At 38.5% G+C, this 27,915-nt stretch overlaps 1 protein-coding gene and 1 non-coding gene across 2 annotated transcripts in view; one reads left to right on the forward strand and one right to left on the reverse strand.

Moving 5' to 3' along the window:
• PAK5 (p21 (RAC1) activated kinase 5) overlaps positions 1 to 27,915 on the forward strand; it is a 363,878-nt gene that overhangs the window by 202,411 nt on the left and 133,552 nt on the right. Inside the window, exon 3 of the mRNA XM_053574481.1 lies at positions 22,069 to 22,283. Within this exon, the coding sequence (XP_053430456.1) occupies positions 22,080 to 22,283 (204 nt within the window). The 5' untranslated portion in view covers positions 22,069 to 22,079. The remainder of the gene's footprint in view (positions 1 to 22,068; positions 22,284 to 27,915) is intronic.
• Positions 19,281 to 19,417, reverse strand: LOC128574372 (small nucleolar RNA SNORA2/SNORA34 family). Its single transcript, XR_008376743.1, has one exon. It is a non-coding gene; the product is annotated as a small nucleolar RNA SNORA2/SNORA34 family (small nucleolar RNA).

A 27,915-nucleotide genomic window follows, 5' to 3' on the forward strand; every position in this document is an offset into this window, starting at 1 on the left:
AAACTATGAAATCCTCAGAAAGGAAATAGCAGAGGATATTAACAAATGGAAGAACATACCATGCTCATGGATGGGAAGAATCAACATTGTTAAAATGTCTATACTTCCCAAAGCAGTCTACCTATTCAATGCCATTCCTATCAAAATACCAACATCATACTTTCAAGATTTGGAAAAAATGATTCTGCGTTTTGTATGGAACCATTTTAGCCATTTTTAAATATGCAGTTCAGTGGCATGAAATGCCTTCACATCATTATGTACCCATCACAACCATCTGATCCCATACCATTTGTCTTAAAATACTGCTGTGGGTGGGACAAAAGACAGAACTATGAGTCATTATCATGCAAAGGGTGAAGACTGCTGGGACCTCCTGTATTCCTGTTATGTGCAATCTTCTTCTGCCCATCGCCTAAGGTGATGAGAGCTGACACTTCAGGTCTCTTCAGTTGGACCTGGCTTAGGGCAGAGTTTCTAATCACTTTTTCTAAGACTTTCCTCAGAAGGGAAGATTCCATTTCCTGAAAACCTATATCTGATTCATAATACTAAGGGCCAGCCAGGAGTGAGCACTCTCTAAGAGCCACACACAGATCTCAGCTCTTTTCATGTCTTATTTCATTGAATCCCCACAACAAACCACTGAGAAAGAGTATTAATGTCATTCCCATTTTTGCAATGAGGGTATTAAGGCAAAATGTTGCAAAGCAGGTTGCCCAAGATTGCAGAACTGGTAGCTGCTACAGAAGTCAGGCTCAGACACAGGTGCTTGGGGCCCATGCTTTCAACCACATGGCTAAATGCAGGACAATTTGGGCTGCCTGAGGAACCAATAGAATTAATAAAATTCTTTTCTCTCTGCTCTTTTAGGTAATTCTATAAGGAAAATAGTTTTACAGAATGCCCATCTTAGGTTTTCTTGAACACATCAAGGTGTATGCTTCAAGGAAAATATAAAGCAACAAAAATAAATAAAAATACTTTTAAAACAGAGTTACGAGAGAACACATGCAGGGAGCAGGGGTCTCTAAATATCTCATGGAGAGTGAGACGTTGGCCCCTTTTAACAGGTGGTGCTTCTTATGGACATTACCTAGCCCCTAAGGTATTGTTGGTGAATACTGGTGAGTGGAAACCATACACCCCAAAAATATGCCACGTACAAATCAGAGTCCTGGCAGGGAACAGAAGGTGCCCTCCCAGACAATTTACCTGGGATATGTGAGCAGGGTTCTGAGGACCAAGACAGGTTGTAGAAGCACCCTTGAGCCAGCAGCAGCAGGAAGACTTCACCATAGTCCTAAAGGGACCTTAAACCATACATACATTCACATACAAAAATGTATGTGAAAATAGGGGGTAATAAAAAAGGGCTGCCCAACAGAAGCTATAGGTATATTAGAAAATTTGGGCAAGGCACAGAGAAAACCAGGGGAATAAATACCCTACCTCTTTCTCCACTCACAAAATACTTCTAATTGATCAAACCCTGCTAGAAGCCACAAGCAAGGAAGCTGTAGTGATATCATCATAGAAATCATTGTCCAAGGCATGGAGAAGAGCAGAGGCTGACTCTGGGACTAGGGAGAGAGTAGCTCTATATCAACAGAGAAGGGCCAGCAAGTCCTCATTCCAGCTGGGTATTGTAAGCTCTATTAGCCACCACTTTAACTATCAAGGGAGCAGTATTTAAGTCCTTTGTTCAGAAAGGGAAAGATAGAAGCGACATACCCTCATGGTTCTCATGGGAATCCTGTAAGTTTGCTTGATCCTAATTAGGGGCATGATGTTTCTTTAAATTGATGGATACACAGACCATAAAATTTACCAACTTACCCACTTTTAAGTTCAGTGGTGTTGAGTACATTTATATTGTTGTGTAGCCATCACCGTCATCCATTCCCAGAAATCCCAAATGGAAACTCTGTAGCCATTAAATAATAGCTCCTCCCTCTTTACTTATTCCCAGCCCCTCCACCCCTAACTCCTGCAACTACTATTCTGCTTTTGGGCTACCTAGATACCACACGTAAGTGGAACCATACAATTATTTTTCCTTTTCTGCCTTGCTTATTTCACTGCAAAAGTATCTTCAAAGTTCATTCATGCTATGGCATAATCTCAAATAACTTTGTAATTAATTTTAAATAAGCTAAAAAGTTAATACCTTATGAATTTGTGTCCTGGGAAACTAACTCCAATCAAAACTGCTTATGAGGTGGGTTAACATTTTATAAATTATAGCTATTGCCTATAGATATACCATTGTTCTTACTGATTATTCCAACTTTATCGATTAATGAAGAATAGCAGGGGTTATAAAAATAAAATGACTGTGTATGTTTGTGTGTGTATATATATATACACATACACATATATGTACACATACATATATGAGTGTGTGTGTGTATATATATATATATATATATATAACAAATTGGACCATAGGCATGAAAATTGCAAATGTAATTCTTAATCCTAAAACTGATTTTTTGAGCCAAAAGTCTTAAGAAGAATAGAAAGTGTTCAGGCAACTTCCTTGGCCTGACTCTGCAGTCAAGCAGAGTTTTAAAATCTGCTTACAGATTACTTTGTTAGTATGTAATCATTTTTCCCAAAAACAAAAATAATGTATCTCATAAATTCACACACACACACACACTCACACACACACACACACACACACACACCCATGTTTAGACCAATAAGCTGAGACCTATGAGCAAAGACATATCAAGAGAGACCACAAAGAGGTGACATTGGTTTGTTCTGTCATGTGTAGTTTCTTTTATTTTTATTGTATTAAGACATTTATATTCTACATTTTGTATATTTCACATGTACCCTTGTAAGATGCACCGTAGATGTGATCCCACCCTCCCTCCGCCCATCCTCCCTCCTACCTTCACTCTCCCCCATCACCATATTCTTTGGTTATAATTGGGTTACAGTTTTCATATGAAAGCCATGAATTAGTTTCATAGTAGGGCTGAGTACGTTGGATACTTTTTCTTCCATTCTTGAAATACTTTACTAAGAAGAATATGTTCCAGCTCCATCCATGTAAACATGAAAGAAGTAAGGTCTCCATCTTTCTTTAAGACTGCAAAATATTCCATGGTGTACATATGCCACAATTTATTAATCCATTCATGGATCGATGGGCAATTATGAATTGGGCTTCAGTAAACATTCTGGTACAAATATCTTTGTTATAATGTGATTTTTGGCCTTATGGGAATATACCTAGTAGAAGAATTATAGAATTGAATGGCGGGTATATTTTTAGATCTCTAAGCGTTCTCCAAACATGCTTCCAAAAGAAACATATTAATTTGTATTCCCACCAGCAGTGTAGAACTGTTCCCTTTTCTCCACATCCACGCCAACATCTCTGGTCTTCGGATTTTGTGATGTGGGCTAATCTTACTGGAGTTAGATGATACCTCAAAGTAGTTTTGATTTACATTTCTCTGATGATTAAGGATGATGAGCATTTTTTCATATGTCTGTAGGCCATGCACCTGTTTTCTTCAGAGAATTTTCTCTTCAAGTCCCTTGCCCAGCCTATGATGGTATCACTTGTTCTTTTCTTGCTAATACATTTGAGTTCTCTGTGGATTCTGGTTATTAAATCTTTGTCAGAAACATAATCTGCAAATATCTTCTCCCATTCTGAAGGCTGTCTTCTTGCTTTACTTTCTGTGTTCTTGGCTGTGCAGAAGCTTTTTAGTTTGATCAAGTCCCAGTAGTGTATTTTTGAAGCTGCTTCAATTGCCCGGGGGGTCCTCCTCATAAAATATTCACCCAGACAAATTTCTTCAAGGGATTTCCCTGAATTTTTCTTCTAGTATTTTTATAGTTTCATGTCTTAAGTTTAAATCTTTAATCCAGTGAGAGACTATCTTAGTTAATGGTGGAAGGTGTGGGTCCATTTTCAGGCTTCTACAGGTCACCAGCCATTTCACCCAGCACCATTTGTTAAATAGGGAATCTTTTCCCCCATTGAATGTTTTTAATTGGCTTGTCAAAGATCAAATAATAGTAATTAGCTGGGTTCATCTCTTGGTTCTCTATTCTGTTACATACATCTACCTCTCTGTTTTTGTGCCAGTACCATGCTGTTTTGATCACTATCAATTTATAGTATTGTCTGAAGTTTGGTAGCATGATTCCTCTTGCTTTGTTTTTATTTCTGAGTAATGTCTTGGCTATTGGAGGTTTTTTCTGATTCCATATAAAACAAAGTATTATTTTTTCAGGATCTGTAAAGTATGACAATGGAGCTTTAATAGGGATTACATTAAAATTGTATTTTGCTTTGGGTAGTATGGATATTTTAACGATGTTGATTCTTCCCAACCATGAACATAGTATGTTTTTCCATTTGTTAACATTTTCAGCTATTTCTTTTCTTAGAGTTTCATAGTTCTCTTTATAGAGATCTTTCACATCGTTTGTTAGATAAACTCCCAAATATTTCATCTTCTTTGGCACTATTGTGAATGGACTAGAGTCCTTGACTGTTTTTTCAGCTTGACTATTGTTGTATATATAAGGCTACCTATTTATGGATGTTGATTTTGTAATCTGAGAGGCTGCTGAATTCCAAAAATTCACCAATTTTGTAGTAGAATTCCTGGTGTTTTCCAGATATACAATCATATCATCTGTGAAGAGTGAAAGTTTGATCTTTTCCCACCCTATATGGATAACCTTGATCACCTTTTCTTCCCTAATTGTGGTGGCTAAAACTTCCATTATATGAAAGTTATAACCCAGTTACAACCTAAGAATAGGGAGAAGGGGAAAGGGAGGGGAGAGAGGGGGAATGTAGGTGGAGGGAGGGGGATTAATGGGATTACACCTGCAGTGCATCTTACAAGGGTATATGTGAATCTTAGTAAATGTGGAATATAAAGGTCTTAGCAAAATAACTAAGAAAATGCCAGGAAAGCTATGTTAACTAGTGTGATGAAAATGTGTCAAACGGTCTATGAACCAAGTGTATGGTGCCCCATGATTATATTAATGTACACAGCTATGATTTAATAAAAAAATAAAAAATAAAACAATGTTAAAGAGCAATGGGGACAATGGGCAGCTTTGTCTGGTTCCTGATCTGAGTGGAAATGATTTCAATTTAACTCCATTCAATATGATATTGGCTGTGGGTTTGCTGTAGATGGCCTCTATCAGTTTAAGAAATGTCTATACCAATTTTCTTAAGTGTTCTGATCATGAAGGGATGCTGGATATTATCAAAAGCTTTTTCTGCATCAATTGAGAGAATCATATAGTCTTTGTTTTTTAATTTGTTTATGTGCTGATTTATATTTACAGATTTATGTATATTGAACCAGCCTTGAGACCCTGGATAAAACCGACTTGGTCATGATGTATAATTTGTTTGATGTGTTGCTGGATTCTGTTTGTTAGGATCTTGTTGAATATTTTTGCATCTATATTCATTGATATTGGTCTACAATTTTCTTTTCTTGTTGGGTCTTTTCCTGGTTTGGGGATCATGGTGATGTTTGCTTCACAGAATGTGTTGGGTAGAATTACTTTTTTTTCTATATTTTGAAACAGGTTGAGTGATATAGGTACTAGTTCCTCTTTAAAGGTTTGGTAGAATTCTGATGTGAAGCCATCTGGTCCCGGGATTTTCTTTTTAGGGAGATTTTGTATGGTTGATGCTATTTCAGAACTTGATATAGGCCTGTTCAACATTTCCACTTGATTCTGGCTACGTCTTGGAAGGTGGCGTGCTTTCAAGTATTGGTCAATTTCTTTCAGATTTTCATATTTCTGAGAATAAATTTTCTTATAATATTCATTAAAGATTTTTTAGAATTTCTAAGGAGTCTGTAGTTATTTCATCTTTGTCATTTCTTTTTTTTTAATAGTTAAATCATAGCTGTGTACATTACTGCAATCAAGGCATACAATGTGCTGGTTTCATATACAATCTGAAATATTCTCATCAAACTGTTCAACATAGCCTTCATGGCATTTTCATAGTTATTGTATGCAGACATTTGTATTCTGCATTTAGTAAGTTTAGCCCGTACCCATTCTGAGATGCACCTCATCTTTGTCATTTCTGATTGATGAAATTAAAGATTTTACTCTTTTTTTCCTGGTTAGGTTAGCCAAAGATTTATCTATTTTACTGACCTTTTCAAAAAACCAACTTTTTGATTTATTGATCTGTTGTATAATCCTTTTGTTTTCGATTTCATTTAATTCTGCTGTAATTTTCGTTATTTCTTTTCCTCTACTGGGTTTGAGGTTGGAATGTTCTTCCTTTTCCAGTTGCTTGAGATGTCCCATTAAGTTGTTAACTTCCTCTCTTTCCGTTCTCTTGAGGAAGGCTTGCAGTGCTATAAATTTCCCTCTTAGGACTGCCTTTGTGGTATTCCAGCATCTGATAATTTGTGTCTTCATTGTTGTTTTGTTCCAAAATTTGGCAATTTCCTTCTTAATCTCATCTCTGACCCAGCTATCATTCAGCATAAGGTTATTTAACTTCCATGTTTTTGTATGAGTATGCAGATACCTGTTGCTGCTGAGTTTAACTTTTATTCCATGGTGGTCTGAGAAGATGCAAGGAACAATTTCTATTTCTTTAAATATACTGAGCTTAGACTTATGACCTAAGATGTGATCGATTTGGATTATGTTCCATGGGCTGATGAGAAGTATGTGTATTCAGTTTTGTTGGGATGAAATATTCTGGAGATATCTGCTAAATCCAAAGGTTGGATTCTTTAGGTTTAAATCTAAAATTTCTTTGCTCAGTTTCTTCTTGGAGGATCTATCCAACACTGCCAAAGGAGTGTTGAAATCTCCGACTATTATGGAGCTGGAGGAAATCAAGTTGCTCATGTCTGTGAGAGTTTCTCTTATAAATTGAGGCACGTTTTGGTTGTGTGCATAACTATTAATAATTGAGATCTCATCATATTGAGCATTACCCTTAACAAATATGAAGTGACCATTTGTATCCTTCCTTACATTTGTTGGTTTAAAGCCTATTGTATCTGCGAATAAAATTGCAACACCTGCTTTTTTCTGATTTCCATTTGCCTGAAATATGGATGACCATCCCTTCACCCTGAGTCTATATTTATCTTTTAAGATAAGATGAGATTCTTGTATGCAGCAGATATCTGGCCTGAGTTTTTGTACCTAGTCAGCCAATCTGTGCCTCTTTGGAGGACAGTTTTAGCCATTCACATTAATGGAGAATATTGATAAGCCTGGTAAAATTTTGGGTATCATGTTTTTTGAAAGTCCAGTGGACATTTTTAATCCTTTCACCAGTGTGGAAGTTGGAGTTTGATCAAGAGTTTCTGAGTGAGTTTACTTTTGTGGTACAGGATTGTGCTGGTCATTATGGAGGATAGTTCTAAGAATATCCTGAAGAGCTGTGTTAGTTATGGCAAATTTCTTCAACATGTGAATGTCATTAAAGTATTTTATTTCTCCATCATAAATGAAACTCAGTTTAGCTGGATACAGGATCCTGGGTTGAAAGTTATTTTGTTTTAGGAGATTAAAAGTCGACGACCATTCTCTTCTGGCTTGAAATATTTCAGCAGAGAGATCTGCAGTGATTCTAATATTCTTCCCTTTATAGGTTATGGATTTCTTACTTCTGGCTGCTTTCAGAATTTTCTCTTTCATTTTAACTTTAGTGAAGTTAATTATGATATGCCTGGGGGATGTCTTATTCGGGTTGAGTCATGCTAGGGTTCTGAAACTGTCTTCTATCTGAATTTCAGAATCTCTTTGTATGTCTGGAAAATTCTCTTTCATAATTTCATGGAGAAGCCTCTGTGCCTTGTGAAGCCACTTCTTCACTTTCAGGCATTCCTATGAGGCAAACATTAGATTTCTTTGAATTATCCCAGAGCTCTGTAGGAGAATGATCCATTTTTACTCTCCATTTCTCTTCCTCTTTGAGAGTTTTGGAGCGTTCAAAAGCTTTGTCTTCAATGTCAGAAATTCTTTCTTCTGCTTGCTCCAGTCTGTTACTGCAGAATTCAACTGTATTTCTCAGATCTTTGAGGGCTGCAAATTCTTGCTTCAATGTTTCAAAATCTTTGGTGATTTTGTCTTTAAATTTGTTGAATTCTTGAGACAACTTTTGAATTGATTGTGGAATTTTTAATTCCAACTTTTCTTCCATTCTACTAATCTTGTTTGCAATCCAAATTCCGATTTCAATTTCTGACATCTCTGCTATCTGTTTATGAATGAGATCTTCAGTTGTGTCTGCCATACCTTTCCTTGGGGGGGTAGGGTGGGGGGGTTGATCTACTCTGGTTATTTATGTTACCAGAGTTTTTCCACTGATTCTGACCCATTATTGTTTTTCACCATTTGACTAGATGAGCGAATTAAGAGAAATTGGGTTGGGGGCTCCGTAAGTAGTGATTAACCACTCTTTGCCCAAAAGCTGGGACTAGTATCTGTACCTTTTCTCCTGGAGCTTTGCCAAGGACCAGTACAGTGCTACGGCCTGAGAAACTGGGGACCTGCTTAGTGTGTTGGGGCTAAGTCGCTCTGTCTTGTTTTCAGCTGGTCTCTATCCTACCCTAGTGAATCAGTTACTCTGTGTTGAAGTCTCAGCTGTGGAGAAATACCAGCAATTAAGTCACCCCATTCCCCACAGGCAACAATTGGAAAAGGAAAATCAAACCTTCTTACAACCCACATAGCCGGGGTACCACTTGGATAGTCCTCAGATGATTGGTCCAGTTCAAGAGGCCCAAATCAGTTGTCTCAGTCAGCACCTGTCTCAGGTGGGAGAGTTTAAATGGTCTCTGGCAACTAGATTGCAGGGGTCTGCTGACAACTCAAATATGACTTTCTCTGATGCTCCGTGAGGTCAGGAGGACCCACCCAGAAAACAGATTAGTCTGGGAATGTTGATACCTCCTTCTCCACCTTGCACTTCTGTCACACCCAGTCACTGATAACCCCACAGGGCTGTGACCCAGTTGCCTCCAATGAGCAAATACTCCAGGGGTTTACACCTGCCTGAATCACAGGGAGATCTATGTTTCCTCAGCCACGCGGCTGCTTTCTGCCACTATCCAGCAGGGGGAGGTGAGGCCTGACAACCTCGGGTGCTTAATGGAGGATGACGCTATTCACTCAGTTCCAGCCCCGCCCCTGATTGATGTTACTGACAGAAAAGAGCAACTTCACAGAATTTGTTTCTGTCCCAGCTATATTCCCCTGCAGAAGAGAGGCTGTTAGAGAATCACAGCCTATCTGTGCCACTGCCTGGTCTCACTGCTATTTGTATTTCAGCAGCACAGTTAGCTGTCAGTTCCAGCCTCTGCCTGCCTTCCTTTGTTTGGGCTAATAATTCCCCTGAGGGCCATGTGCGTCGCAGGCTCAGTAAAGCAGTCCTCTGTGTCAGCCCCACCCTGAGAATATGCTGGCTCTGCGCATGCATATTCTAGTCTCTGCACTCCACCCAGGCCGGTACCGCCTCAGGCAAACCCTTTACTCATGGGGCCTGCATTTCCATCCCAGATCTGTTCCACCAGGGGCTGCCACCAGAGAAAATGCCCAGCCTCCTCTCGTTGCCCAGAGAGACAGGGGGTGTGACTCTGGAATATCCAGGAGTGAGCCCTATTATTGCCAAAAATGGCTGCTGCTCTGTGCCTCAGGGCACCACCACTCCTGTGTGGTTCCCTCTCAGCCCATCATCCTCTCCTCACTCCTGTGCTGCAGAATCAGCACTGACCAGCAGCAGTCCATGCCCTGTCCACACCTCTTGAGAAAATACCCAAGAATCTAGACTCCGGGGGACAGGCTTCCAGACCTCAGAGTGAGAGTGGAGGGGAGTGCTGGGAGCTCAGAATTGCAGGTAGAGAATATATACAGTTTTATACAGTTTTATGCCTGGCAGGGGAGCACCATGGCACCCTAGTAGTGGAAGTAGTTCTAGTTTTTAGAGGGTCTCTCCTATGGGATATAATGGTATGACTTTTGTACTCTGCTCATTTCTTTATGGAGTACTCTGGGCCATTCTCTTGGGGGAGGGGACTCCCATCCACTTGGTGATGGATTTTGTACCTTTTGTTTGTATCCTTGGGGTCACAGCTCACCTCAGCAGGGTTGATGTGCATTCTTCAACCTTCTCTCTTGGCGCAGCTTTAATCCACCAGGTTACTTGCTAAATTTTTGTCCTTTGACTCTCCTTCTGGATGGGACCCTCTGTGGAAAGCTGGCTTCAGTCAGCCATCTTGCCTCTGCCCCCTGTAGTTTCTTTAGATGTCTCCAACTGCTTGTCCAATTGTAAATATCTGATTCAACTCTCAAAGGAGATCTTCCTTTCACAAGCTGCCCATCACTTTCAGAGGATGTGGCTACCACAGAATAAAAGGGGGGTTGTTGACACTCAAAAAGTTTAGTAAATAATGTAGAACAATAGAAATGAGGGAATCACCCAAGATTAAAAAATCAGCTCATGATTCAAACAACTTTATAATCACTCATCTCTACGAACTGCAATCTTCCAGGCAAGATGTGAATTGAAATTGGTTGGCTCTATTTGCAAGGCCACGTTCTCCTGGGATGTGTCTGCCAAAGATAGCACCTTCCTAAATCCTTATTGAATGCTTAATCTAGATATTATTTCAAAAATGATGGTTAGTTACCCTCTTTTTTTTTTAATTTTAAAGAAGTATACATTTATATATTTTTTTAAGATTTCAATAGATTTAGGGGTACAAGTGGTGTTTGTTACATAAATTAACTGTATCAAACTCAAATCAAGGCTTTCAGTGTACTTGTCACCAGAATAGTGCACATTGTACCCAACAAAATCATTTAATTTTGTTGTTGTTGTTGGGGATTCGTCGAAGGTACAAGAAGCCAGGTTACACTGATTGCATTTGCTAGGTAAAGTCCCTCTTGCAATCATGTCTTGCCCCCAGAAGGTGTGGCATGCACCAAGGCCCCCCCTTCCCTCCTTCCCTCTCTCTGCTTTTCCTTCCCCCCATAACCTTAATTGTCATTAACTGTCCTCGTATCAAAATTGAGTACATAGGATTCATGCTTCTCCATTCTTGTGATGCTTTACTAAGAATAATGTCTTCCATGTCCATCCAGGTTAATATGAAGGATGTAAAGTCTCCATTTTTTTTAATGGCTGAATAGTATTCCATGGTATACATACACCACAGCTTGTTAATCCATTCCTGGGTTGGTGGGCATTTAGGCTGTTTCCACATTTTGGCAATTGTAAATTGAGCTGCAATAAACAGTCTAGTACAAGTGTCCTTATGAGAAAAGGATATTTTTCCTTCTGGGTAGATGCCCAGTAATGGGATTGCAGGATCAAATGGGAGGTCTAGCTTGAGTGCTTTAAGGTTTCTCCATACTTCCTTCCAGAAAGGTTGTACTAGTTTGCAGTCCCACCAGCAGTGTAAAAGTGTTCCCTTCTCTCCACATCCACGCCAGCATCTGCAGTTTTGAGATTTTGTGATGTGGGCTATTCTCACTGGGGTTAGATGATATCTCAGGGTTGTTTTGATTTGCATTTCTCTAATATATAGGGATGATGAACATTTTTTCATGTGTTTGTTAACCGTTCGTCTGTCTTCTTTAGAGGAGGTTCTATTCATGTCTCTTGCCCATTGATATATGGGATTGTTGGCTTTTTTCATGTGGATCAATTTGAGTTCTCTATCGATCCTAGTTATCAAGCTTTTGTCTGATTGAAAATATGCAAATATCCTTTCCCATTTTGTAAGTTGTCTCTTTGCTTTGTTTGTTGTCTCCTTAGCTGTACAGAAGCTTTTCAGTTTAATGAAGTCCCATTTGTTTATTTTTGTTGTTGTTGCAATTGCCATGGAAGTCTTCTTCATGAAGTCTTTCCCCAGGCCAATATCTTCCAGTGTTTTTCCTATGCTTTCTTTGAGGATTTTTATTGTTTCATGCCTTAAATTTAAGTCCTTTATCCATCTTGAATCAATTTTTGTGAATGGGGAAAAGTGTGGGTCCAGTTTCAGTCTTTTACATGTAGATATCCAGTTCTCCCAACACCATTTATTGAATAGGGAGTCTTTCCCCCAAGGTATGTTCTTGTTTGGTTTATCGAAGATTAGGTGGTTGTAAGTTTCATTTCATGGTTTTCTATTCAATTCCAAGTGTCTATGTCTGTATTTTTGTGCCAGTACCATGCTGTCTTGACCACTATGGCTTTGTAGTACATACTAAAATCTGGTATGCTGATACCCCCAGGTTTATTTTTATTACTAAGAACTGCCTTAGCTATATGGGTATTTTTCTGGTTCCATACAAAACGCAGAATCATTTTTTTCCAAATCTTGAAAGTACGATGTTGGTATTTTGATAGGAATGGCATTGAATAGGTAGATTGCTTTGGGAAGTATAGACATTTTAACAATGTTGATTCTGCCCATCCATGAGCATGGTGTGTTCTTCCATTTGTTAATATCCTCTGCTATTTCCTTTCTGAGGATTTCATAATTTTCTTTATAGAGGTCCTTCACCTCCTTCGTTAGATATATTCCTAGGTATTTCATTTTCTTTGAAACTATGGTGAAGGGAGTTTTGTCCTTAATTAGCTTCTTGTCTTCACTGTTATTGGCGTATACAAAGGCCACTGACTGGAAGTTCTATCCAATACAATTACGCAAGACAAGGAAATAAAGGGAATCCAAATGGGAGCAGAGGAGGTCAAACTCTCCCTCTTGGCTGACAACATGATCCTATACTTAGAGAATCCTAAAGACTCAACCACAAGATTCGTAGAAGTCATCAAAAAATACAGTAATGTTCCAGGATATAAAATCAATGTCCAGTAACCCTCTTTTTATTCTGCTAACCAAGTAAATCAATTTCTTTTTCAGAACATTAATCCAAAAGATGGACTTTTACTTTTATTTTAATATATTCTAGTATATGTTAATTTTAATATGTTTGTTTTATTAATTACTTTTAAAATACTATAGGAAAGAAATATATCATACACAATTTATAAAAAAATGTATGAGAATCCAAATTGTTCCCTGACCAATTCTATAATGACTCCAAGTTCTGCTTTTCAGAAACCACCATGACATTTATTCCATCTTGGTTATTTGTTTTGTTTTTTTTGTTCAGTCTTTTACATATGACCCCCAAATATTAATATATGTATACTATATGTCTTATTCCATTCCATGTTGTTTAACATAGTACCACAGACAGGGTAAATCTTAAACAGCAGCAGTTTATTTGGGTCATGGTTCTGGAGGCTGTAAAATCCAAGTTGAGGGGCTGTATCTGATGAGAACCTTCTTGTTGCATCATATCATGGCAGAAGGGGAAGGGAGAGAAAGAGACATAGAAACAAAGGAAGCAAGCCAAACTCACCCTTTTATCAGGATCCCCACTATTATAATAATTAACCTACTTCCCATGACCTAAGGGCATTAATCTATTCATGAGGGCAAATCCCTCATGACCCGATCACCTCTTCCAGATACCACCTCTCAACCTATTGCTTTTGGAATTAAGTTTCCAACACATGAACTTTGGGGGATACATTCAAATAATACTATTGTTACACTTCATCCTTTTATTTCCTGCTATGATAGATAAGAATTTAACTTTATTGCACAATATGCCCACCTCCCCTATTTTCCTAATGTAGTATTTTCTGGCTTTTTTTTTTTTTTTTCCTTTAGGTCATATCAAAACTACTCAGGATTTTTTTTTTCTGTTGCATTTTGATGAACCAAGAACTATATTATTGTATTTCTATTGCAGTTTTTGTTTTTCCTAAATGCTCTTGTCTTTCTCTTCCTTTCTGTAAAGGCTTCTTTGTCATGATCCTTTTTGGAAAGGGTTTACTTCTTGCAGGGTGACGTGTATTTTTATTGTTGTTCATCTTCAAATTCCCTGCTGCTTCATGATGTCAAACAGTATTTTGGCCCACTTCCCCAACTTCCTATGCACCCCAGGCTTGATTCAGGCACACAATTATTGGTTCTGCCTAAAATTTATAATAAAGTGAACGTAATTCCATACTGATAATAGAATAGCATACTGGGATTCATCAGTCAAGTACAGCTCTTAAGAGATAAGTACAAAGTTAGGTAGACTTGGATTTCAGTCTGTTTCTCCCTCTTGCTAACCATGCAACCTTGGGAAATCAACTCCTTTAACTTCCCTATGCTACATTTTCCACACTCACCAAATAAATGTAATAACCCCACAGAATTGTCAGGATTATAAAAGGGAATGCTGGCACTCTTAGCCCAGGCAATGTTTGGTGCCAGAAATAGCCACTTCTTACTAGCTTGCCAGCCTGATCTAGAGTTATTATTGTGTTGTATTCAAAGGGTATTTTCCAATACCTTCTCATTTAGTTATCTTAAGTGTCCCAGGGTCCATGCAAATCTAGGGTTATCTCCACTTAGAAAAGAGGACTCAGTCTCAGAGACATAACATGGCATGACACGTAGTGGAGACAGGTCGGGTATTCAAGGCAGCCTGGCACTGGGTGTCCCAGTCCATCCTCAGAATGTGGACAGGCTGGGCTTAAATTTTATTTTAGCTTCTTCCAACTTGGATAAACTCAGGACATCCTTTAACCTCTGTGGTCCTCAGTCCTTATCTGTGTAGCACAGTCCTCATGACATATGTGACTGAACAGCATATGTGAGTTTATACGTACATGATACACAATTAGTCCTAAATAATCATAGTTCAAGTAGCATCTTTGGGTTCCTAGCAAGGTGCTGTGCCACCTGCCCAACCTGCCTGACTCGAATAGGACCAGGTGCTGCTTCACTTGCCTGAATCTTTGCCCACTCTCCCTGCTAATATGATGGAAACCTAAAGCACAAGGCACCTGCACCTAGGAGCTTTAGACTAGACGTGTGCTTAAAGCAGAATAACTCACTAAGGGAGACTCACAGATGGCCTGTCCCTAAAAAGTGAGGGTTAAGATGAGCATGAAGATGTCAGTGCAGAAATAGGCATTAGAATCTGGAGATCTGTATTTCCTTGCATCTCTTGTGAGACTTCTAAAACTCGCCTTCCACAGAAGAGCATATGGAAACCAAAACTGTGCATCAAAACAATATTCCCTCTGAGTTTTGCAAGAAACTTTCAGAAACAAGCATTCTGGGGTACATTTACTATCTTCCTTTAGGAAATTGGCTACGCATTAGCCTAAGAATTTGAAAAATCCCACGGAGAAAACTTATGTAACCCATTGTCTCCAAAGCTTATTTGGATAAGGAATCAATTCCCAGTGCGCCACCCTCCATATTTACCTTTCAAATAGCTGGTGTTCCCAGGAACACACTTTGGGAACTGCCAGGCAAATGTTCACATGTGTGTTTAATAATGAAATAGAGGTGAGGATATAGTTGACATTAATTCTTGAAATGGCTAATGTTTAACCTGTGACAAACTTTCTATACTGAAAGATACCCATCTAATTGTTAGAAAGTTGGTGTTTTGGAATCTCGTGAGTGCAATGAGAATGCCATGCCCCTGTTTTATCTGGGTTGTGAGGGGCAAGGGCTTTTATTCTATTGAGAGGCTGTTGGGGCTTCTGTAGCATTAGCAGCCCTACAGCCAGCCTCACCAACTGGGTGACAGATGTATAGCTTCTCAGCAAGGGTCTTTCTGAAAAGACATGAGGGAACCCAAGAAAACTCCGGAATCTCTCAGTTATATTATTAGAGCTACCATCCTCACTAACAGGGTCCCCTATGAAGGGTAAAATGGTGTATCTGGCAGAGAAGGAAAATATAGGCCAGTAATACATTGCTCAGTGATTAAAGGCATGTGTTTCGAAGTTTTTAGTCTCCAATTTTGCCAGTTTCTAACCTGGGTTCTGAGCATCTGTTTCCTCTTCTTTGAAATGGAAATGATAATAACACCTCCTCTGCAGAAAGGAATTAATATAGCAAGCTTGAGACTGCATATCTTAGAAAGCTTATTTGCAAAGTTGGCCATAGTTAGCATCTGGAAAATTGTATTTTAGAAAGATTCCCACCCTGCCTTGATGAGAAGGGCTGCTTGTGCCTGAACTGTTTATGAAAACAAGATCATTATGCTGATCCCCTGCTTTCCTTCAGGAGTCTGAAATTATAGTACAGACCAGTCAGAGGCACCTATGTGATCAGTACTGAAGAAATCCTCAGGCACCAAGTCTCTGATGGGCTTCCCAGTGTCATCCCAAAGACCATCTGGATGGCTGAATAATAGACAGGAGAGCTTTATTGGTGTCATCAAGTTTACAAGCTGGGAAGAGAAAGTCTCAAGCATGCACCCAAAGTGCTCTCTCTTAAAAGAAGAAAAGGGCAGGTTGGGATTTCATACCTTAGAGAATCATATATTTTCAGCAGGTTTAGGGGAAAAGCTATATGTATTTATGAGGGGAGGCCAGCACATGGGTAACGTATAAACTTGTATGTATCATACATCCCATGTTCACTTTGGGGCATGGTTTTAGCATTAAAATGAGATGGAGGGCCAGGAGTGGTGGCTCACGCCTGTAACCCTACCACTCTGGGAAGCCAAGGTGGGCAAATTGCTTGTGAGCTCAGGAGTTCAAGACCAGCCTGATATACAGTGAGACCCAATCTCTAAAAAAAAATAATAATAATAACCGGGCATTGCGGCAGGCAACTGTAGTCCCAGCTATTCAGAAAGCTGAGACAGGAGGATCACTTGAGCCCATAGTTGCTGTGAACTATGATGCCACAGCACTCTAGTGAAGGCAACAAAATGAGACTCTGTCTCAAAAATAAAATAAAACAAAATGAGGAGTAAAATTTCATTCTTTCCACCAAAAGGTGAACTATAGGACAAAAGGACAGTTTGTGCCCAGCCTCTGTAAGGAGGCTGAAATTGCTGTAAGGTCTGTAGTTACTTCAGAAAAGAATATTTGTAGGGCTGGTCCTATGTCCAGTCAGAGTTGTAGTGATCTGGGTTATAAATCAGCCTGACAGCTCCTATTGTAAGAGAGTTTAGCAAGAGTGTGGTTTTTCTTATAGTCATAAGGAATTTAGAAATTTGCTATGCCAGCCAGTCTCTGAACCCTCAACCCAAGGGTAACTTGGTTTCCTTACCCCTGGGATCTGTCTTAGTTGATAAAGGGGTATTTATTTTCGTCTCTCAGATCACACCTGGTAAAGAGCATTTTACATGTGTTTTCACTATTCACCGTTGGGATAATTAATCACAGACCCTGTGAGTTTACTGGGGGAGGGCCCTGAAAGCTTTTGCCCAGTTTCCTTTGGACTTACACCCTATGTGACTTTTCCCTTAACTTGTTTTGTTTTATATCCTTTCACTATCCTAAATCACAGCCATGAGTATGCCTATATGCTGAGTCCTGCAAGTCCTCCTACAAAACCATCAAGCCTGGGGCTGCTGTTGGGAACCCCCAACACAGAGCGCCTGTGAATGTGGAATGAGACCCACTGAACACTTAGCACCCGGCCAGACAGTGGCTAAGCATGGACGTATCAGAGAGAAGAAATCGTCTACTAAGCAGATCTTCACTTCCCGCCTAGTGTCCCTCTGTCCATGGTGCTAAAAGGCACCAGGACCCTGTCTCTCTTTCACCTGATTATAGGTTTCCTCATTGCTAACAGAGTCATGGCTGCTGCTGATGGACGATCCTTCTACATCTTGGAGAGTCTGTCTCTGCACCTGTGAGCGTCACAGGACTGTTGCTTTAGGATTTAGAGATTTGTTGTTTTCCTTCTAAGTTGCTTCCTCTGTAAGTCTTAACTCAAACTGACTGAACATGTAAAACTTATATATTACCATTTAAATTACAGTTGTAGAGTATCATGGGATACAGTGCAGGGAGATTAATTCAGCTGTGGTTTCCTTTCACAACTGCTTTATTTAAAAACAGGAACAGGATTAGTTCATTGATATTTCCTATTTTTCTATCCTCATTGAAGAGCATAGCAACCGCTGGGAAATTCACAATGAGGAGAGGAATAATGCAACATTTCTATTCTGCTTCTAAAAATATTTGGCCTAGCATTTTCAGTGCTTGTTCAGGTCAAAAGAATACTTTTTGAATGATTTTTCTGAAACAATTTCTTTCATTTTAAAAAGAATATATGGTTGTAGCTAAAGCTTATTAAAATGTCAAGCAGACTTGGCCAAATTATATTTTCAAATGTATTTTATCCTCACTAAATAATACTAAGAGATGGTACATAAAGCCACCTCTTTGGTGTAATTTCCTGCCACTGAAAATGTTCCAGGCCTTCAACCAGATTGTGGTGTCACAATCAAGACTCCTTTGAATTAACACTCAATTGCATAACAGCTAATATAGTTACCAAGATTAGACATTGTTACTTGAAAATTTGAAGCAGCTAAAATAGAAAGAGAAAAACTGATGAGCATCTGAAGATGCAAGGTATGGGATGCTAACCAGGCCTTTGCTGTTACGTAGCTTTTTCTGTGTAGCCGTCTACTCCAAAACCTAATAGTTTAGAGCAACAACCTTTTCTTCATGTTGGCACCTTTGGGTCTAGTTCAACCAGGTGGTTCTGTCTATTTTGACTGGGATCACTTATGTGGATAGCTGCTGGTCAGCTTGGCAGCTCTGCTTCTGGAGATGGGCCGGTTGTTGCCTGGGGAGATAGGTGACTGGGCTATGTGTGGCCTCCCGTAGGAAGGCCTTGACTCATTCTCATGCTGACTCCAGGGTCCAAGAACAGGAGTTCAAGCAAGTCCCAATTTGCAAGTGCATTGTATGTTTGTGCCATATTTCCTTTTATCCCACTGGCCACAGAAAATTATATATCCAATTCCAGAGTTGGTTGGGGTCAATCGTTCAACCTGCCCACCCTACCCAAAGACACGGACACCAGTAAACATGAAACATTGTGTACCATTCCTGCAGGGTCTGGCAACTAGGTTCCTTTACATGGCTAGATATGCCAAATTGTTTAAGATGTGCTCATAAATATAGGTCAGCTTATCTTAAACAGCTATGTTTACCAATTTGCAGTAAAGTACTTGAACTTTTTTTTTTTTTTTTTTTACTGTAGAATTATCTTTTTATTTTGAGTAAAAACCCACAGTCATTTTGGGGAGCTGTAATTAAGATTTAACAGCATTATAATTCTAACAAATAACTTAAATATCCTTGTGAGATAAATACAGTAATATTTTATGGGTATTTTGGAACCCGACAGTATTAAGACTACAAATCACACTAGCCTACATCTATCACCAATGACTCATACTGTTTCTTTCTAATGAATTGACCATTACATTTCCCAAGTTCTGAAATGGCCAACAGACCACAGAAAGATAATTCTTTAGGCTCCTGCTTGAAACCAACAGCTTCAGCAAACTGCTGGCCTTGATTCAGGGCCAAACTTGAACATATTTTTTAATTATAATTATGTTTTCTAGGAGCAATGATACATTGAGGTATTTGATCCCTTATCATCTTTCATCTATTTTTCATTACAACCTTTTGTTAGTTTTCCAAATTATTCTGATGTCATGACCAGGATGAACAGGGATGGGTTTTGTTGGAGCCTGGGGAGTAGAGGTTGTGACTGATCTGAGAAGAGAATATTCATCTAAGTGGAGGGTGGAACAGGAGCTTGAGAACACTGGAAGGCAGCAGGAAGACCCGGCTTGGCAAGCAGGACAAATGGCTAAAAGAAAAAAGAGAAGTTTTAATGGAGAATGAAGGGAGGTAGGGAAGGAGAAAGGAGAGACCAAAGGAAGATATTGATTCCTGCAGAGCTATGACCCCAGGTGCTATTTACTGAATCAGTGTACTGTTTGGGTGGATTTTAGTCCATCAGTAAATATTTCTTGAGCTCCACTATAATATACCAAGCTTATGAACCAGCAGACAGCATCCTTTCCCTGGTGCATCTTACATTCTGTAGGGAAAGTAGGCACTGATCACACCATGACATGTAATTAATCAATGGCAAGTGGAGGAATGTCTGAAGAATGTACACACAGAACTGCAGGAGTGTATAACCCACCTATTCCAGTCCAAGGGCTGAGATGCAGCTTCCCCAACAAAGCAGTATTTAAGCCAAAGTGTCAGCTTTTGTAATGCTCACAACAGTGTCGTACGGATTCTCGAAATGGTCATGATTGTCTGTTCACAGCTTAGTAGATTCAGAGCGGTAAAAGCAGTTACCTAAGATCACAGCAAACAGGTGACCTACCTGGGGTACAAATTGAGGTTATCCTACTTGTTTTCAATATTATATGGCATACTTTGCTGACTTTACATATTTTCTAGAGAGATTCTGGTCAATAATATGTTTTAACTTTTCATATGCAAGTATAAGTTATTATAAATTGGTTTCACAGTAGTACTGAGTACATTGGATACTTTTTTTTCCATTCCTGAGATACTTTACTAAGAAGAATATTTTCCAGCTCCATCCATGTAAATATAAAAGAGGTAAAGTCTCCATTTTTTTACTGATGCCTAGTATTCCGTGGTATACATATACCACAATTTATTAATCCATTCACGGGTCGATGGGCACTTGGGCTTCTTTCATGACTTCGTAATTATGAATTGAGCTGCAATGAACAATCTGGTACAAATATCTTTAGCCAAATGATTTTTTGTCCTTTGGATATACACCTAGAAGAAGAATTGCAGGATCAAATGGCAGGTCTACATTTAGATCCCTGAGTGTTCTTCAAACTTCCTTCCAAATGGAACGTACTAGCTTGCACAACTATGGAGCACATTACAAGCACAAGTTGGACCTATCATGTGTAGAATATAAATGTCCTAATGCTATAATTGGGTAAATGAGGTGAAAGCTATGTTGATTAGTGTGATGTAAGGACTCCAATTTGTACAAATAATCAACGTACTGAAAATGGCCTAAATGTACTTATGATCTATGTACAAAAGATTTAATAAAAAATATGTTTTAACTAGATAAACTGTGTTGTTTCAAAGTAGTAAAATACATTGAACAAAATTCTAAATATACAGTGAAAAATGAATCTTCCTCCCTGCCTTTTTCTCCTGGTTCCCTTCTCTGTTAGTCAAATTTCTTGTATGTCTGTCCAAAGGCATCGTTAGTACAGTAGAACCTCCATAGTTGACATCTCCCTACATTTACCACCTCCTTAAGTTGACCTAATTTTCATAGAATGGACACGTACCACATGTAAGTACCAGCACCACAGACCTTGTTCCCTATGTTGACCAGTTTGTTACAGACCCTTGGGTGGTCAACTTACAGAGGTTCTACTGTACTTGCTGCACTTACACTGTTCCAGATGCTTTTCTAAATGTTTTATAAATATTCACTTGCTTAATTCTAATTATAACTTTAGATGGTGAATATCCTTATTAACCTATTTTTCACGTATATACGTATTTTATTATTCTACACAAATGTTTTGGATTTTAAGTGCATACCAAAATTTGAGATGCTTCTCCCAGTGTATTGGTCTGCTTTTGCTCTGATACTACTACATGATAAACAAGTCCAAGCTCTCAGTGACTTAATTACATATATTTATTTCTCACCTGTGAGTCAGCTATGGCTCAGTTGGGCTTGCCTAGTTCTTGGTTCCAGACCGGAGGTCAAGTTTGTATCTCCTTCGTGCATCTCTCCTTCCAGGACTAAGATGAGGCAGCATCATCTGCCCAGGAGAACTTCTTGACAAGTGGCAGGAACAAAGGGGGAAAGTAGAAACACACAATGTCTCCAGAAAACTCCACCCTGAACTGGCCAACTGTTTCTTCCACCCACAATCTGTCTGTCAAAGCAGGTCAGCTGACCAAGCCCAAAGCCAAGAGAGGCAAGGAACTACTATATTCCACATGACCTGTTCTGTGAAAGCATCAAAAATTTTGAATGAAATTATCTAACCTATACACCCTGAAAATGCGATGTTCATTTTTCTCAGCTGGAGGAATAATGGAAAAGATACAACTGTGAAGAAATTTAGAGTAACTTTCTTAGGGTCTTCTGCTGGTGAGATATAAACAGCTGCCTCTTTTCTGTTTACATTTTCCAGGTTTCTCCATCATGTTCGGAAAGAAAAAGAAAAAGATTGAAATATCTGGCCCATCCAACTTTGAACACAGGGTTCACACGGGGTTTGATCCACAAGAACAAAAATTCACTGGCCTTCCTCAGCAGTGGCACAGCCTGTTAGCAGATACAGCCAACAGGCCGAAGCCCATGGTAGACCCTTCATGCATCACACCCATACAGCTGGCTCCCATGAAGGTATGGTGGGGTTTGTATCTTCAGGTTGGCTGAAGAGTCATGCTCTTGTTGAATGCAGTGTACCATCTTCATATTTTTTTTTCAAACATCCGAAGATTATCCACAATTTTTCTTGAATGATTGTAATGTTCACCACTTACTATAAATTGCAGCACATGAAAAGGAACCTAAGCTTATGGATGTGAGATTTTTTTTTTAAAGAAGATAGAAAATGAAGTCACAAAATAGGAAATTTTTATTTCTACTTGAATGTTTTCTATCCCCTCTGGTTAATATTGACAATAGCCTATGATCGATATTAGACAACCTTTCATTGTTTTTCATTTGCTCTCAAAATATTTATACTTTGATATAAACTTTAATACTAGCAAACTTTGATATAAACTTTAATACTAGCAAATTTTAATAATAAATGGTATTATAAATATACATGCATGCATGCATATACATACATGTGCATGTTTTCTATGTATGTAATCAAACAAATACATTTAGGTATACATATATATCTTCAGATTTGTCTTTATTGCCTGAGAGAGAACAATTGCTAATAAAAGAAAATAATTTGAGTCCTATAATAGGATATAATTTACCATAAACAAATAGCTAGTAAATTTTGGCCAAGAAGTGGTCATAAAAATAATTATTTTAAAGCAGAAAGCAAACCAAATAAATTTCCGACATGCCAAGTTACTACAAAGAAAATCTAGGCATTGCCATTTCCTTCTGCACTTCATAAGGAAAAGAATTCCATAGATTACCAGGGAATTTCCCAAAAAGTATTCTGTGGGAGTTAGACATCATGGAAGCTTATCATCCTGTTATCTGACAAATCATTCAGAGTTCTTTAATCTAGGCAAAGCATGAAGTTCAGATTCTTCTCTTGTTCATTATATTGGTACACAACTATGCTATTTAAATACCTTTATGTTTATATGAATACTGCAGAAGTTGTGTTTAAATAATATGGAAATCACTTTTAAAGAATACAAAGAAGAAGCATAACTGATAAATTATGGGCAATGCTTATAACGTATTACTTGAACTGACTAAATTGGAATTGTGATTCATAGTTCATGCAGTGTCTTGGCCCTTCTATTGGATATTGAACAGGTGAGTCTGTTCTACCCAAAGTTCAATACAGAATCTTATAATCCTGCATCTTGTGGGTTTGATTTTCTGATAGGATTTTGAAACTTTCCAGACTGGCTAAAATGTTAAGTGCCCAAACAATGGATATTTAAGAAGATAAATCTTTAGGAACAAAAGGAGCTTCCAGTATTAAAGAGGTTGAGGCTTAATAAAAACTGACTAATTAACCAACTCTACTAGTTAATATTAAGCAATATCCTTCTATTGAGCACAATTTTCTCTCTAAGAGAAAGATAACACACTTCAGTAATTGCCAATAATAGGGTGGGCTATATCCTTTAAAAAGTTGGAATTGAAAGAATTTGCTTTTCTAGTTTTAGTGTTTTTATTTTATCTCAAGTTTTTACAAAACCCTCCACAAATTGAATGAGCGGTATGCCCAGGAAAGTCCCTTACACTTTATCATCACAGTGAAATAAAAATTCCCAAGTGTAACTAAGGCTTAGTTTCTTACCCTGGAATACCATTATCGTTATTGTTTTCATTAGATAAGGAATATTCCAGAAGGAGGCAGAGTCTTTGAAAAACATCCTATGTAAAGCCGCAGGACATGTGTTATCTTGTTAGAATACATTAGTATTCAGTAGATACTAAATATTGTTTATTTCATCATGGTTTTTCATTTGTTCAGGTCCTAGCAGGTCCTGTTTGGCACTGAAGAAAGACGTCCCATCTTAGTGGTCATCCACCCTATTCAGTGGACCTAGAATTTCGCAGACCTTCCACCTCATTTTTCCCGTCTCCTACATGCACTGGTTCATTATCCTTTCCACTCTGACAAAATTTATCAGTCCCACTGAAAGAGCAAGATTTCCTAAGGCCTGAATTCCTGACCCCTGTGATTCTCATACTCACTTAGCTTCTTCGCAGTTTTGTTAATGTCCGGAAAAAGACTTATTCTTTATTATATATCTAGGCCAGTAGTGAACTTTGTGTGGGCTGTACCAAATATGTCTCAACAAGATTTTATCCTCAGGAGAACCTTATTTACATATAGCATCACTTGACATTTTTTCTTCTTATAATTCTACAGCAGATCACAAAGTGTCTTATTTCCACTTACTCAAGCTTTTCCCCCAGCAGGCCTCCCTGGAAGCTCCACAGGGGCCTCAGGCAGGGCATCGTCCTGGAATCCTTGGCCCCCAGAAGGTTGGCCTCCAACCTCATCCTGCTGAGGGTCTCTCAAGAGAATGCCTTCTCCCCTTCCCAGCCCTGTCATGTTCTTCCAGGTTGTTCTTCTCCCATGTAGCCAGAGGGTGCTGGCCAGGGGCTTCTGGAGTCAGGTTCATCTGGGCCTCTCCCTACTTAGGGGACCTGAACCTCAGTTTACTCATATACAAAAGAGAACTTATAAAGTTGAATTACTTATTAGGTTTATTTGAAGATTAACTGAAATTAAGTGCTGTATTAGTTATGATTCTCCAGAAAAACAGAACACCCAGAGTGTCAGCATGGTGGCTCATGTCTGTAATCTTAGCACTCTGGGAGGCTGAGGCAGATGAATCCCTTGAGGCCTAAAGTTCAAGACCAGCCTGAGAAAAAGCGAAGCCCTATCTCTATTAAAAATAGAAAAATTAGCCAGGTGGTGGACACCTGTAGTCCTAGCTGCTCAGGAGACTGAGGCAGGAGGATCACTTGAGCCCAGGAGTTTGAGGTTGATGTGAGCTAGGCTGATGCCCCAGCACTCTACCCAGGGCAACAAAGTGAGACTCTATCTAAAAAAAATAAAATAAAATAAAATAAAATAAATAAAAAACATACACACACACACACACACACACATACACATATATATATAGTACCTGTACCTCAACATATACTGATAACGAAAGATGAAAACAAGTCAGGTTGTGCACCTCTTATAATTACGGAAGTGAAACGTGACTTGAATATTAAAAATTTAGTAGTTTGTTTTCTTTCTTAAAATATGTATAGACATTTTTTGGAACCCCAAAATAAGATCCAGCTGGATTGACTCTCCTCCGTAAAAAGTAAAGTTTATCAGATGCATTTAACTTAAAGACACCCAAAACAATCCAGTACTTTATACTCTCACCAAACACCTTCATTTTTTTTCCATGTTTTTTCTTTTGGTAGAATCACTAAACTCCTTCAGAGCTAGGTGCTATCTTTGTCCAAATACTCTGTATGCAGTCAGCACTGTTGGCAGCTGGACTATACTGACCATCCAAGAGAATGATGCTGTTGACTCTACTAGTCTCTTAGAATAAGTAAAGTTTAAAGGTTTAAGGGGCTCGAGTATGCTGTGCACCTTGGATGATCCCACTTTTTGGAAATGCCTTCTCTGGAATAGACATAAATCATGCAGATTATACCTCAGGAATCAGAAGAATCTTTGAAATAAGAGGCAGTGAATGGATTGACAGGAAGTACTGAATAAATAGAGTTATGCAGATTTAAATCTATTTTTGGCAAAATTATTGAAGTCAAATAGGCCGCACAGGTCTAGTTTGCTCAAATTGTCTTTTAAAATGGACAAAGGAAAATGAGAAAGGAGATCATGACATCAAAACAGTGTGTTGTCCCTTGTGTTGTGTCGAAGTGGCTAGTTTGAGTGGAAATCCACCAGGATTTCCCACTAGCCCACACACTGATTGGTTAGGATTTCATCAAATCTTGTCAGAACCTCATGCTTACCCTTTGCACCTTACACTTACCTAGATGCACCTCTGATGAAGACTTACTTAGCTCAGTGTTTCCACATACAGAGGAGAAAAATCAACCAAAGAGTTGGATAAAACACAGATCACTGGGATTCTTCCCTAGGGTTTCTAATTCAGGAGAACTGGGATTGGACCCAGGAATTTGCATTTCTGTAAATTTTGCAGGGGATGCTGATGCTGCTGGTTTGGGGATCACACTTTGAGAACCTTGACTTAAATCATTATAAAGGAACATATCTACGTAAGATGTAATTAACATGAATCTACTCTGGCCAAGATCTCCAAAATGTCAGAAATTTAACAGTTTTAGTTTGGACTTGTATCAAATATTAAAATTTATGGGCCCATGCCAGAGGCATGTAGGGTCACCGAGATATTGTGAACACATACAGGTGGAGGATCCCTTTAAAAATTCGGAAAATATCTTTTAGAAACTTTTTTTATGTCTAGCATCACTTTTCCCCCAAGAGCATCATAAGGCAATACTGTCAAAATTCCTGTTGAATCAAATGAGTTATCTAAAGGGGAAGTTGTACCTAACAGGTACAATGAGCAATATTCAGGTGATGGGCACACGTACAGCCCTGACTTCTAGCAGTATAACAAAAATATTTGTACCACCTTAATGTTTTGAAATTGAAAAATAATTTTAAAAAATAGAGAGCAGGTATGTGGAAATGTTTGGGCTTGCCCAGAGGTTCTCAAACTTGTGCTTTCATCAGAATCTCTTTGAGGACTTGTTGTAGCCCACATTCCTGTGCTCCAATCCAGAGATCTTGAATCAGTAAGTCTGGGGTGAGCCTGGTGATTTGTATTTTTAACAATCCCTCAGATGCTGCTGGTGTTGCAGATCGGTGATGGACACCACTGTTTTAGGTGGACTGGAGCTTTACAACATAATTATCACCCTTTTCTTTTTATAATAGCCTAGAAATCATTTGAAAAATGCTAAACAAAAAAAATACAGAGGATAATTTTAAAAAGCTTTTGCAGCTTCTACCTAAAATGAACAAATAGGGGCATTGAAAGGATCACACTTGTGGTGCATCTTACAAGGGTATATGTGAGGCTTGGTAAATGTGGAACGTAAATGTCTTAGCAAAGTAACTAAGAAATTGCCAGGAGGACTATGTCAACTAATGTGATGAAAATGTGTCAAATGGTCTATGAACCAAGTGTATGGTGCCCCATGATCATATTGATGTACACAGCTATGATTTAATAAAAAAATTAAAAAATATATATTATATTATGGCAGATATGAAAAAATAAAATAAAATGAACAATAGCATATCTCAATATTTACTTCAGACTTATTTTTAATTTTCAAGTAGAATTATAGAAATAATTTGAAATAGTATTATTTGACTTCATTTAAGTGATGACATACTGTTTATAATCTTTCACTTTTTAACTTAATATTGTTTTGAGTCAAATTCACACTAATATGTAGGAAATAAATTTATTTAAAAGTTACTATATAGGTTTTCTAAATAATTTATCCATTTCTCTACTATAGGATACTATCAAGTATTTGCTGTTATAGATAATATTGTCATGAACATCTGTGCATAGATGTCTCCTTGGGCTCAGGGTGAAAATTTCTCTTACGATGGTTCTCAAGTATGGTCTGGAATCTCCAGGAGTCACTCAGACTCTTTTGGAGAGTCTTTAAGATAAGCATTTTCCTTTTTCATTCTTATTTTTTCTTGAATGTACAATGGAGTTTTCCAGAGGCTACGTGGCATGTGATAGCCATTGATTAATGGATGCCTCACGGATCATGTGCTTTCTAT

This window comes from Nycticebus coucang, chromosome 21 (genome assembly GCF_027406575.1).
Source record: "Nycticebus coucang isolate mNycCou1 chromosome 21, mNycCou1.pri, whole genome shotgun sequence".
Taxonomy (NCBI): Eukaryota; Metazoa; Chordata; class Mammalia; order Primates; family Lorisidae; genus Nycticebus; species Nycticebus coucang.